Here is a 13923-nt window from a genome sequence, read left to right as displayed (position 1 = left end):
CTGCCTGGTAAAATATCCAATACATATACATACAGGTAAATACTGTGTATCTCCTACTCTAGCAGCTATCGGTTGTCAGAATCACTCGTTTTCTCAGGCTCAGAGAATTTGTATCCAGCAAGGAGAATGTGATGCATAGGTACCGTACATCCCTTATTCTACCAAGAGATTGTACGTTGTTCCACCAAGAGGTTATACATTTGTCCAGTAAGGGCGATGGCTTCCATAAAGGGAAACACTGCAGGATTATCTTTAAACTTTGAAAGCACGTGCTCATTTTCAAAAGTATTTCAATTTGTGATTTGTTTTTTTCTTTTTTTAGTTGATAAAGGCAAGCAGAAGACAAGCCCTCGTAGTCCCAGTACACAGGCACAGGCTGCCCCAGTGGACTTGCAAGCTCTCGAGTTATCCCAGTGTAAAGCGGTATGTGAACAGCAGAAGGGATTCATACAGCAACTGAAAAGTCTCCTCACCTGCAGCAACAAAAAGTTTGAGGCCCTGACGGTGGTCATCCAACATGTGATAAACGAGGTACATTCTATTCTGTTTCCACACTATAAATCTATTCAATGCTTTGTTTATACATCTTTATGCTTAAGCTTGGCAACCTAAAGATATGAAAGAATGGGAATTGTGGTCAATAGGTGTAAAGAAGACAGTATAGTGTATCTAAAGCCTACACTACTTCTTTTTTTTTTCTTTTTTTTTATGTTGGGGTTTATTCTAGTCTGTGTCCCTAGTGAGAAGATTTGCCCCTCTTTTGAGTCTCACAAAGAATTGGACATCATTCCCGCTGGCATACTTAGTGACATTAAACCTTTTGGGGTTTTTTGTTTTTTTAATTTAAATAATAAACATGTTATACTTACCTGCCACAAAGCAGCCCCAATCCTCCCCTTCTGGGGTCCCTGCCAGCATTCCTGGCTCCTCCTCTTCAGCGAGTGCCCCTGTGGCAAGTCGCTTGCTATGGGGGCACTTATGCATGCTTGCACCCGAGCTGCACTGTCTGTAATTATTTCCACAAATTCGGCAGCTCAGCCCTGCCCCTGCTCCCTGCTCTCTCATCACAGAATTTGATTGACAGCAGCGGGAACCATTGGATCCTACTGCTCTGTCTGCCCAGTGAGGAGGGACAGCAGCACAAGCTGCTGTTCTCATGCATATAGCTGGATCGGGCTCAGATAAGCATAAGGGGGGTTGGAGGATCTTGCAGCACAGCATAGAATGCATTAAGGTAAAAAGCCTTATGGCTGAACTTCACCCAAAAGGGTAAGTTCTGCTGTTCCTCCTCCCCACCTCCTCCATCACATTTTGACCAAAAATTTTTTCGGGGGGAGTGGGTACCTGGTTTTGACAGGTACCCGCTTGCCCACTTATAGCCGGATCAGGGCTGTGAAATTTGGCCACTGCTCCTTCCCCCATCTGTCATAGGTCCCAAAAAGCTGGTGGACCAATCAGCACAGCGCGGCTCACGCAAGCATTCACAGCTGGATGCCCACAGTTAGTATGCGGGGGACCGAAGCCAGGTGAAAAAAGCAGCTGAGTGAGGATTGTGGGACAGGTGAAAGCCTGTTTATTAAAACTAAGCAGCTAGTTTTTGTAGCTGCTGACTTTTAATTTTTCCACAGATGACTAAAATACCACTTTAAGGCTTTAAAACCACTTTAAGTCCTGGTTCACATATATGCGGCCGTGCGGGCTGTGTTTTGTGCAGGCACGAGAGCCCATTCATTTGAATGGACTCCCGTGTCCCGTGACACGCAGGGAAGAAGTCCCTGCACTACTTTGGAAACCGCAGCCTGCACAGGAACCTCGGTTCCCAGTGTGGTTGTGATTTCCAGTGCGGGCGGCGTGCCATTAGAATTAATGGCACTCGCCCGTGGGTCCGCTTTCTTCTGTGTGGGTGGTGTGGCTGCACGGATTTTTGTGCGGATCGGCAGCGGCACCACCCTCACATACAGTTGCAAGAAAAAGTATGTGAACCCCTTGGGATTACATGGAGTTTTGCATGAATTGGGCATAAAATGTGCTCTGAACGTCATATAAGTCACAACAATAGAAGAACACAGTCTGCTGAACATAATACTACACAAACAGATGTTGCCATGGTTTAATTGCACATAACATGTAAACATTCACAGTGCAGGGAGGAAAAAGTATGTGAGCCCCTAGCTTAATGACTTCTCCCAGAGCTAATTGGAGCCAGGAGTGAGCCAACCTTGACTCCAATCAGTGTGATGATATTGGATATGTTGCCGACAGCTGTCCTGCCCTTAAAAAACACACACCTGTTTTGGGTTTACTGGTTTCAAGAAGCACTGTCTGATGTGAACCATGCCTCGCAGAAAAGAGCTCTCAGAAGACCTACCATCAAGAATTGTTGACTTGCATGAAGCTGGAAAGGGTTAGAAAAGTATCTCCAAAAGCCTTGATGTTCATGTGTCCATGGTAAGACAGACTGTCTACAAATGGAGAAAGTTTAGCACTGTTGCTACTCTCCCTAGGCGTGGTCGTCCTGTAAAAATGACTGCAAGAGCACAGTGCAGAATGCTGCGTGAGGTAAAGAAGAATCCCAGAGTGTCAGCTAAAGACCTACAGAAATCTCTGGCACATGCTAACATTTTTGTTGACACATCTACAATAAGGAAAACATTCAACAAGAATGGAGTACATGGGAGGACACCACGGAGGAAGCCATTGCTGTCCAAAAAGAATATTGCAGCATGTTTGAAGTTTGCAAAAGAGCACCTGGATGTTCCACAGCACTACTGGCAAAATATACTGTGGACAGATGAAACCAAGATTGAGTTGTTTGGGAAGAACACACAACACTATGTGTGGAGAAAAAAAGGCAGAGCACACCAACATCAAAGCCTCATCCCCACTGTAAAACATGGCAGAGGGAGCATCATGGTTTGGGGCTGCTTTGCTGCCTCAGGGCCTGGACGGATTGTTGTCATTGATGGGAAAATGAATTCCAGAGTTTATCAAGACATTTTGCAGGAAAATGTACGACCATCTGTCTGCCAACTGAAGCTCCGCAGAGGATGGGTGATGCAACAGGACAATGACCCAAAGCATACAAGTAATTCAACAAAACAATGGCTGCAACAGCACAGAATACGCCTTCTGTAGTGGCCCAGTCAGAGTCCTGACCTCAACCCGATTGAAATGCTGTGGCATGACCTTAAGAGAGCAATTCACACCAGACATCCCAAGAATATTGCTACACTGAAACAGTTTTGTGAAGAGGAGTGGTCCAAAATTACTCCAGATCGTTGTGCAGGTCTGATCTGCAACTACAGGAAATGTTTGAGGTTATTGCTGCCAAAGGAGGGTCAACCAGTTAAGTCCAAAGGTTCACATTCTTTTTCCTCCCTGCACTGTGAATGTTTACATGTTATGTGCAATTAAACTATGGCATCATCTAATGTTTGTGTAGTATTATCTTCAGCAGACTGTGTTCTTCTATTGTTGTGACTTAGATGACGTTCACAGCACATTTTATGCCCAATTCATGAAAAACTCCAGGTAATACCAAGGGGTTCACATACTTTTTCTTGCAATTGTATGTGAACCTAGCCCAAGCATAAAACTGTGCAAGGATTGTTTTCTCGAATGAGAAGGCTGAGGTATTCGTGCCACCTCTAATGTCAAATGGGACACAGCGGTTGCATGGACACAGCCACTGCTCCCAGTTTGACAGCTGTGCAGGTTTGTGTCCCCAAATGCAGACAATGTGCATCTGGGGACATGCACCCACACACATATATAATTGGTAGCAGCAGCTCTGTCCTTGTGGCTACTGTGTCCAATTTGACAGCTGTTGGATTGACAGCATGGTGTTGCATGGAACAACCTGGTCTTTTCATAGGTGAAGGATTAAGTAAGCCTATGTGGACAAGACGTAAAAGTGAGGCAAAAGTCTAATTCTGTTACAGTGACAACATAACATTTTTGAGTGAAAGCTCTAATAAGGACTGGTTCTGGTGACAAAAAGGTTTGCCTACTTTGGAAAGATTTCTTCTCACTTTCTGTTGTCAGGACAGGAGGTAAAGTAAAATCTCCCCAGTGGGACACAAATTATTTCCCTTTTAGATTGTAAGCTCTAATGAGCAGGACCTTCTGATTTCTCCTGTAGTGGATTATATTGTAACCAGGGGCGGACTGACCCTTTGGAAACCCGGGCAGTGCCCGAGGGCCCGGGGTAAGTAGGGGGCCCCATGAGATGCCCCTGGTACCTTTTTCATAGGCTTTTTTGAGTTTGGTCAAGGACACGGGCCCCATGATCCCATATTGCCCTGGGGCCCCATGAGTTGTCAGTCCGCCCCTGATTGTAACTGTAATATTTGCCTCATATTGTAAAGCACTGTGCAAACTGTTGGCACAATTTAGGGGTTTTAACCTTTCCCCATGCCAATCAAAGCTTAAAAAGCTGTTTTGGTTTTAGATAGCGTAGGTGGTATTTTTATCTTTTGCAGTCTTGGTGTGACTATTCCTCCTTTGCTCACAGTGCCACTGCCAGCCACCTTTTACTGGATTCCTAGGACAGGCATCGGGAAAATGTTTCAGTACTGGACTGTCACTTTGATTCTGTAGAGGGTCTGGTTATCGTTCGATTTTAGTTTTCATGCATGTAGTAATAGAACACACTTTTCCAAATGTCTTTGTGCTACAGAAAAGGATTTGAGTTGCTTATTTATGTATCATGGCCTTTAAATTCATGTTTGCAGAGTTTGATTATACTGTTGAGTGTCTGTACTGGCAGTTTAAAATGTCCTAAAGAGCATTTTGTGGGTCAGTAGCGTGTTAGTCCTGGTTTGTCAGATGCCCTTGTAGATTAGTGGATTTGGAAAGCTTCCCACAAACTTGGAAAGTGTAGATGTTGCCACAACAAACCGATGTGTGAAATCCTTTGAGAATGGGTGGAGGTGGATCAGAGGAAATAGGAAAGCTGAACACTGAAGATATGAAGAAGAGAATGATAAAAGATCTGTGCAGTATTAACTTTAAAAATAGCTCTTTTCAAGTGTGTGTGTTAGTGGAGAGTAGGACTTCATGTATCATTAACCCATTACCTTGTTACAAATGAGCGAGAAGCACAATGGCTCAGTGGTTAGTACTTCTGCCCTGCAACACTGAGATCCCTGATTTAAATCCCAGCAAAGATACTGTCTGCATGTAATTTGCATGCCTTTCCTCCGACACATCAAAAACGTGCAGAAAAGGTAATCTGCTCCTGTGTATATTGGCCCTAGTGTGTGTATGCATGCAAGATCAGAACCTTAGATTGTAAGCTCTTTGAGGGCAGGGATTGATGTGAATATGTAAAGTACTGTGTAAATTTAAAACATGCCTGCATGCTCAGGATTAGTCATTTAATTTTTAATTCTTTGTGCTTCACTTAATGTGATTGTAAATGCTTTGTCTTGTGTGCTTCTTTAGTTTTGTTTTGTTTTTTTGTTTTTTTAATAACATACAGGTTTATTCTTGCCTGCTCTGTGCAATAGAATCTCCTCTTCTTGGGTCCTCCGCCGGTGCTCCTGGCTTCTCCCCTCTGCCGAATGCCCCATAGAAAGCCGCTTCTTGTTGGGGCACGTATGTGGGCTGTCCTAAGCCTTGTTGTCTGCATATATTGACACAGGCAGTGGGACTCTGCCCCGCCCCCACTCCCTCATCATTGGCTTTGATTGCCTCCACAAAGCCAGAAAGACCACGAAGTGAGGGGAAAGAGATGCTGATGGGCACAAGGCTGCATTGAATGAGGGCTCAAGTAAGTAGAAGGGGGGGGGGGGAACTGATGCCAAATCAATTTTTACTTTAACCGCTCCCTGACTGCCCTATAGCAGAAATACTGCTACAGGGTGGCATGGGTGCGCAAAATCATGTGTGTTTATGTACGTGATTTTGCATTTTCGGGTAGGGGCGGGTGCGCACCCTACCCACGCCGTCATTTGCAGCCGTTGCTGTCAATCACTGGGTCCCGGCCGGTGATTACTGAGCATCTCTGATGGGGAGGAGAACTGTTTGTAAACAAAACAGTTCTCCTCCCTGTCAGCTCATGTACACTGCTTTGGATGGCTGTGCACAGCCATCCAAAGCAGTGCGCTTACAGTGAAGCGCACACACGCAAGTAAAACAGCACACAGTTAACCCTTTTGATCACCCCTCATGTTAACCCCTTCATGCCCAGTGCCATTAGAGTACAGTCAGTGCTTTTTTTTTTTTAATTACTTATCACTGTATTGGTGTCACTGGGGATGTCAATGACGCCAAGTCAGTTCCCCTCAGTGTTAGACTGCCCGCCACAGACCCAATATAAATCGCTGATCGCCATCATTACAAGTAAAAAATTTAAAAAAAAATCCCAGTATATATACCGCCATTTGTACATGCTATAACTTTCACATAAACCAATTAATGTACACGTATAGGGATATTTTTTTTTTTCAGCAAAGACGTAGCACAGGCAATCAAATACCACCAAAATAAATCTTGGTTCGTGGGAAAAAAAAAAAGTCAACTTGGGTGCAGCGTTGCATGACCGCGCGAATGGTTAAAGTAACGCAGAAACGTAACACAAAAAATGGCCTGGTCAAGAAGGGGGGTAAATCCTCAGGAGGGCAAGTGGTTAATGCAAGGAATGCTTTACGGTAAAAAATGTTTAGGAATTATAAACACTTTAAATATTTTTCACTTTTCTAAGACACACACATGCATATAGTTTGAAGCCTGATGGGATCACCTTGCCAAATCCTCACAGTAGAATAGGAAAGCTTCCTGCACCCCACTTATAGCCTGCTGTACTTAATCTGTAAGTAAAATTTATCCTCCGTCATTTATTAGTCCATACATGTATCGAAATTTGGCCGGTTCAGCAGGGCTTCTATGGTTTAACAGTGTTCATCTGCCCTGTTGGAAAAAAAGCCACTCAATCAGCGCTGCAGGCTACTGACAGCAGCACTGATAGATGTATTCTGATGGCGGGAAGTCTTTGTGCTGTCAGAATAGAACGACGCAGCGGGGAGGATTATACGCCAAAAAATGGTGCACCGCCCCTTTGAGTTTGCTCAATCACAGAATACACGTAAAACCCTTTGGTTGAACACAAACACTGACTCCTCTATGGCAATCATAAGCCTCCCAGCCCTTATGTTGGACAAAACCGCTTTTATTTAGTTGTTTGCTACAAGATACTGTTGTATGGGGCATTATCTATATACATTAGCATAATGCCAGCCCTGCCTTTAGAGGTCCACACTGCCAGGCAGACAGATCATTCTGCTCGCAATTCGTTTGTGCTGTATGCAGGGTATAGTCCACAGATTGGTGAATGAAATATTCTCTATAATACATGGAATGTCATGTCTAATAATCCAGTGACTCAGGATTAGTTGGGGCAGCACAACAAGGAATGTACCTCAGGCTTAAAGAATGATAGAATAGCCTTGTGAGTCTGGCAGAAGTATTGAAATTAGAATCTTTACAAGCACACCTTGTTATAGTGGTAGTCTGGTTCTTAAAGTGTTACTAAACCCAGGAGCCTGCGTTCACTATATCTGCTCTCCCACAGTACACAGAACATGGAAATGCAAGTATTTTAGTACATATAAACGGCTAAATACCTTTTCTCATCAGCAGTTAGAGCTGTCTGGTGACTTCTATCAGTGTCCAGTCGAGCACTAGTTAAAGCTTGTAGCAAGAGTTTTCATTTTGCTCTAGAACAAGGGTGTCAAACCGGCGGCCCTGCAGCTGTTGCGAAACTACAAGTCCCATCATACCTCTGCCTTCGGGAGTCATGCTTGTACCTGTCTCTTGCAATGCCTCATGGGACTTGTAGCTTGGCAACAGCTGGAGGGCTGTCTGTTTGACACCCGTACTCTAGGAGGACGCAGAACCCCTGACCTCTGTTGGGACTGTGCTAATTGGCCCTGTCCTAATCACATACAATCCCCCCCCCCCCCCCCCCCCCCGCCAAAAAAAAAAAAAAACACATCTCTAGCAATGCACACAAACTGAGCATGTGCAGAGTGACTCCATACGACATGTCTCATCAGGAGATAAGAGGGGGACACTGGAAAAAGGGCGGGATCAGAGAAGTCAGGATCAAATGGTGTCTTTACACAATGCAGAGGATTAACCCTTTTAGGTTCCACAATAAGTATAACCAGCATGTTTTACTACATATACAGACTGATTTTACTGTTGTGGGTTTAGTAACACTTTAATGCACATAAAGCAACAGGCAACATAAACCAAAGTTTTGGGACTTCACGGGATTATTTTCTCAAAGCAGAGCAAGGTCCCAAAATGTCTGCTTGTGATGCTTGTTGCTTTATGTGAAAAGGACAAGACTATCCTGGTGTGTACTGGTGAAGATTTTCATTTTCGGATGATTGTATGGAGGTGTCATCTACCAGTTCACTTTAGCACCTGCATGAACTGTGGACAAGCCTGAAAGCTGTGTGACAGATACAATACAACGTCTCTTGGCGGCAGTACTTATTTCTGCTCCAGGCCAGTGTATTATTGCAGCTAGTTTACTGTTAGGAGATTCTTTCCATGAACAGAAGTAAAGGTTTGAATAGATTTTCAGTATAGCATTCATAGATCTAATTTTAGATTTCTGGGTGTAAAACAAGAAAGGCGCAATGATCTATGGAGAAAACTGATGCAACCGTCACAAGCCAGCCAAGTGTCTTTTTATAGCACGCTTCGTACTGTGTACATACTACTGTACATTGGATGCCGACTGCTCCATAGTGTACTCTCTCTAATGGGCTCAGCCTTCAGTGCCACACAAAACTGATATTGCAATTTATTTGTTTTGTGGTTAAAAAAAGATGTAATGCGTGCTGGCTTGTTATATCTGATAAAGGATGCATTGGTTCTCATGTGCTCCAAGGAGCTCTCGTAGAATAGTAATCTGCAGTCTACAAGAGATGAAGACAGCCAGACAATTCAACCATCTGGTGCCCTCACAAAGCTGCAATGTTGGTTTCTGTTTGAGTTGACCTTTCTAAGTTAAAATAATTCATGATTAGTTCACAAGCAGTTTTGGCCTTGTAGTTGGGTTTGAATTCATTTTTTTTTTAATAGAATGGGGAGGAGTAATCTATTTCTCAATACAACTCCATTAAAATGTTCTTTCACTTCCTATGCATGTAACAGCACAAGAAATAAGGGTGTGGCTATCACTGGGACAGAATGAAACGGGCATCAAAAAACAATTAACAAAAGCTCCAGTCTTCACCTTTTTTGCTAAAAATGTGCCATTTTTTGTTTCCCTGTTGGGGAGATTCCCATGATTTCCTGCCTCAAAAGCACATAAAGAAATATCTCTTCTATGGAGACAAACAGCAGTATAAACCTGAACAGTGGCTTCAAACCTTTCTTGCTCCATATAAAACAATGATTTGCTTAAAGGGAGCAGGTCAGTCATTTTTTTCAGATGCTAAAGTTCATGCTATGATCAGGCCTTTGTTGCCTGCATTTTCTCTTCATTAGCCAGAAATCTTGGGCTTGTTTCACTTCATTACTTAAGGCCTGGCTTTGGGGCTAAGCACCGTCACCCATTGCCCAATGTCTGATAACTGCTTCAGTGGCTAATAAAGCTTCTTTACTTGGGTGGGCACAACTCAGCCCTACAGGCAATCCTTCATATACTGAATCCTGCGCACATTGTGGCGCATGCTTTTGGGTCAGATTTGTTTAAGTTTAGAAATAGTAATTCGGTTTGCTCTAAATATCTGTATGTTGTGTGTGAGAATTGTATTGTCTTATTTTATTTGTTTTTTTGGTTTTTTTTAGTGTTTGGATTGTGACTGTTTTTGTGCTGATACACTGAGGTGTTTAGGCCCAGCGCCTGTTATTTTAATGGGTGGAAGAATGGGCACATTAACTAAAGTGGTTGGAAATGTCAAATATGGAATATGAACAAAACACATCCATCTATAATGTGTACTCCTCTCAATTAGAAACACTAAATGTAATTGCTGTTTGTTGCCTCCTTCCTCTATCAGCATGGATCACATCTGACTCCTTCTGACACCATGAAAAAAGTGGTGACAGTGGAGGGACCTCCAGCAGATTCACAGCCTCAGATCTGTCCATGTGAGCTGTGTGGAGGGGAGTGTCTATCTTCCCCCCCAATCCTCTCTCAGAGCTCTCCACACTAAGCTCTGCAGAGTACAAATTCAGTTCTCTCCCACTTTTTTCTCAACTTCCAGACAAACGTTATAAATTCAGCACTTTGAACAGCTGTAGAGAAGAGTAGATGCAGATAAACGGGTACAACTTATGTTGGAGGCTTTGTTTCATCTGTGTATCACTTGAGGATAGTCTCTTCACTGGGTATATGTAAGGGTGTACAGCCACTTAAAGGATAAGTTCACCTTTTGTAACATGTTCTATCCATATTCATGGTGTAATATGTTATGAATGGAATGCCCCCCTTCCCCATTCCCGTTGAGACAGCTAGCGGGAGATCTTGAAAAAAACTATTTCATGGTGTTCTGTGAATGAGAACACTGCAAGTTCCGACAGCCTTTGCGGCTGTCAGTTTGTAGATCTCAATGAACTACCACAGCACTCTGGAGTGCCATGGTCGTTCATTGAATCTTCCTGTCAGTAAGTATCTGCCTGCCTGTACCAGATATACAGGCACACCGATATATTGACAGGTCTGCAGGAGACCTGCATGGCACCAGTGATCTCCTGATTGCTGGTACAATACTTTAGAGGCTCCAGAAACAAAAAATAATAAATGCACTTTTTTTTACCTGCAAAAAAAGTGCATTTATTATTTTTTGTTAAAAGGTGAACTTATCCTTTAAAGTAAGGAAGCATTAATTCCCATAACCCAATCAGAATGTGTGTTTTTGCTGTTCTTTCTGTATGCATGTAATTGCATGTATAGAAGTGCAATGTTGGTACAGCCAAAGTGCATGCAGATGTGCTTGAGATCAACAAAAGTGTTATGGAAAACCTCATGCTGGAGATCAGAATGGTTAAAATGTCGATTAAACGTGGATTTAATTTAACATGTTATTGCTCTGCTGTAGCACATAGTTTAAACTTTAGTAGATACAGTATATTAACTGTTGACCCATGCGGCCCATCTTCTCCTCTGTCAGGGAATACTGTACTAGTTGTCAGGCTTGACAGGTGATTTTAGCCAGATTTTTTGCATTTCTCAAAGATCCAGTGTTTACACATTGTAGAATTGAGCCAGTGTCTTCTTGCATTCCTCTAGTCATCCATGTTTAAAAAGCTTCATCAATAGAGGGGAGGAAAGTAACCAGCAGACATAATAATATGGCTGTATTCAAAAAGTGCATTGTGTCTTTGGGGGAGGGGGGGTTGTTTTTGCTCGTTTGCAATAACGATTTTGGTTAGTGTAGTTTAATCTCCCCCAGTACCGGCAGTGTGGCATAGCCCATAGATTTTATTAATGAAATGTACAGCACAGACATTATACAGAGCTTTACAGTCCAAGTTGGTTTAAAGTGCTATATTAATATACAGTATCTGAGTACACCCATCACATTTTTGTTAATATTTTATTATATTTTTTCATGTGACAACACTGAAGAAATGACCCTTTGTTACAATGTGACATAGTGAGTGTACAGCTTGTATAACAGTGTAAGTTTGCTGTCCCCTCAATATAACTCAGCACACAGCCATTAATGTTTAAACCGCTGGCAACAAAATGAGTACACCCCTAAGTGAAAATGTCCACATTGGGCCCAAAGTGTCAATATGTTGTGTGGCCACCATTATTTTCCAGCACTGCCTTAACCCTCTTGGGCATGGAGTTCACCAGAGCTTTACAGGTTGCCACTGGAGTCGTCTTCCACTCCTCGATGACAACATCACGGAGCTGGTGGATGTTGGAGACCTTGTGCTCCTCCACCCTCCGTTTGCCCCACAGATGCTCAATAGGGTTTCATGACTTTTACCCTCAGCTTCTTTAGCAAGGCAGTGGTCATCTTGGAAGTGTGTTTGGGGTCATTATCATGTTGGAATACTGCCCTGCGGCCCAGTCTCCGAAGAGCGGGGATCATGCTCTGCTTCAGTATGTCACAGTACATGTTGGCATTTATGGTTCCCTCTATGAACTGTAGCTCCCCAGTGCTGGCAGCACTCATGCAACCCCAGACCGTGACACTCCCACCACCATGCTTGACTGTAGGCAAGACACACTTGTCATTGTACTCCTCACCTTTTTGAAGCCACACACACTTGACACCATCTGAATCAAATCAGTTGATCTTCGTTTCATCAGACCACAGGACATGGTTCCAGTAATCCATGTCCTTAGTCTGCTTGTCTTCAGCAAACTGTTTGCAGGCTTTCTTGTGCATCATCTTTAGAAGAGGTGTCCTTCTGGGATGACAGCCATGCAGACCAATTTTGATGAAGTGTGCAGCGTATGGTCTGAACACTGACAGGCTGACACCCACCCCTTCAACCTCTGCTGCAATGCTGGCATTACTCATACAGAGGTTGTCTTTGGCAAATAGACATATATGACACTGAGCACGTGCACTCAACTGCTTTGGTTGACCATGGCGATGCCTGTTTTAAGTGGAACCTGTCTTGTTAAACCACTGTATGGTCTTGGCCACTGTGCTGTAGCTCAGTTTCAGGATCTTGGCAATCTTCTTATAGCCTAGGCCATCTTTATGTAGAGCAGCAATTCTTTTTTTCAGATCCTCACACTTCTTTGCCATGAGGTGCCATGTTGAACTTCCAGTGACCAGTATGAGAGAGTGAGAGTGATAACACACCTGCTCCCCATTCACACCTGAGACCTTGTAACACTTAACGAGTTACATGACAGAGGGAGGGAAAATGGCTAGTTGGGCCCAATTTGGACATTTTCACTTAGGGGTGTACTCACTTTTGTTGCCAGCAGTTTAGACATTAATGGCTGTGTGTGGCATTATTTTGAGGGGACAGCAAATTTACACTGTTATACAAGCTGTACACTCACTACTTTACATTGTAGCAAAGGGTCATTTCTTCAGTGTTGTCACATGAAAAGGTATAATATTTACAAAAATGTGAAGGGTGTACTCACTTCTGGGAGAAAATGAAAACCTGCAAGGGTTTATTTATGTTTTCTAATTCCAGAAGTTTAGCTTGAAAATTTAAAGAGGACTGTGAATTTTAAGAATTATTTTTATTTTTCAGTTTTTTTGTCTAAAACCATTCAGGGCAATTTAGTAGCACAGTACCAAGTAAAATATATTATTGCATGTTGCAGTGTAAACATTTCTCAGAAGGCCAAATTGGTCTTTGTCAAGGTGATTACTAAATTTGGAGTGGGCGTCTATGTCGCATACATTCCCTATGGCTAGGGTTTGGTCAGATTAAACACCAGTGTTTTTGGATTGTGTGCGGGGGGGGGGGGGGGGGGTGGGAATTAGTACTCTGGAGGAAGTCTACAGAAACATGAGTAGAAAATACTAAATCCATAAATATAATATTTCAAGTTGTATTTGCAGTTGATGCTCATTAAGGACAAGATTGCTAACCACATAACATAGTTAGTCCGGCTAAAAAAAGACAAAAGAAAAGAAAAAAGTCCATCTGGCTCAACCATACAAAAAAAAAAGTTATCCTATGCCCACAGTTGATCCAGAGGAAGGCAAAAAAACCCAGCAAAGCATGAATCAATTTGCTCCCGCAGGGGAAAAAAATAATTCCTGACTCCCTGAGAGGCAATTGGTTATTACCTGGATCAACTTTTACCTATAAATGTCAGTATCCAGTTATATTCTGTGTATCTAAGAAATAATCCAGGCCTTTTTTAACCTCCCTAGCGGTCTGATTATGTCCATATTTCTGTGCTCAAAGCGGTACATTTTTTTGCATGGAAATATGTATTTTTTTTATTGTAGGCCTGTAATTTTT

At 42.9% G+C, this 13923-nt stretch overlaps 1 protein-coding gene across 3 annotated transcripts in view; it reads left to right on the top strand.

The window, feature by feature from the left end:
- MTUS1 (microtubule associated scaffold protein 1) overlaps positions 1 to 13923 on the top strand; it is a 289384-nt gene that overhangs the window by 213825 nt on the left and 61636 nt on the right. For all 3 annotated transcript variants that reach the window (XM_089669556.1, XM_089669557.1, XM_089669558.1), the window contains one exon: positions 323 to 531. In XM_089669556.1, coding sequence (XP_089525682.1) covers positions 323 to 531 — 209 coding nt within the window. The remainder of the gene's footprint in view (positions 1 to 322; positions 532 to 13923) is intronic.

The sequence above is a fragment of the Staurois parvus genome, unplaced genomic scaffold (assembly GCF_062004578.1).
Source record: "Staurois parvus isolate SC_StPar_1 unplaced genomic scaffold, SC_StPar_1.0 ptg000080l, whole genome shotgun sequence".
Classification (NCBI taxonomy): domain Eukaryota; kingdom Metazoa; phylum Chordata; class Amphibia; order Anura; family Ranidae; genus Staurois; species Staurois parvus.
Note: the sequence above shows the minus strand (reverse complement) of the source record. Positions and strands in the feature narration are given on the sequence as shown.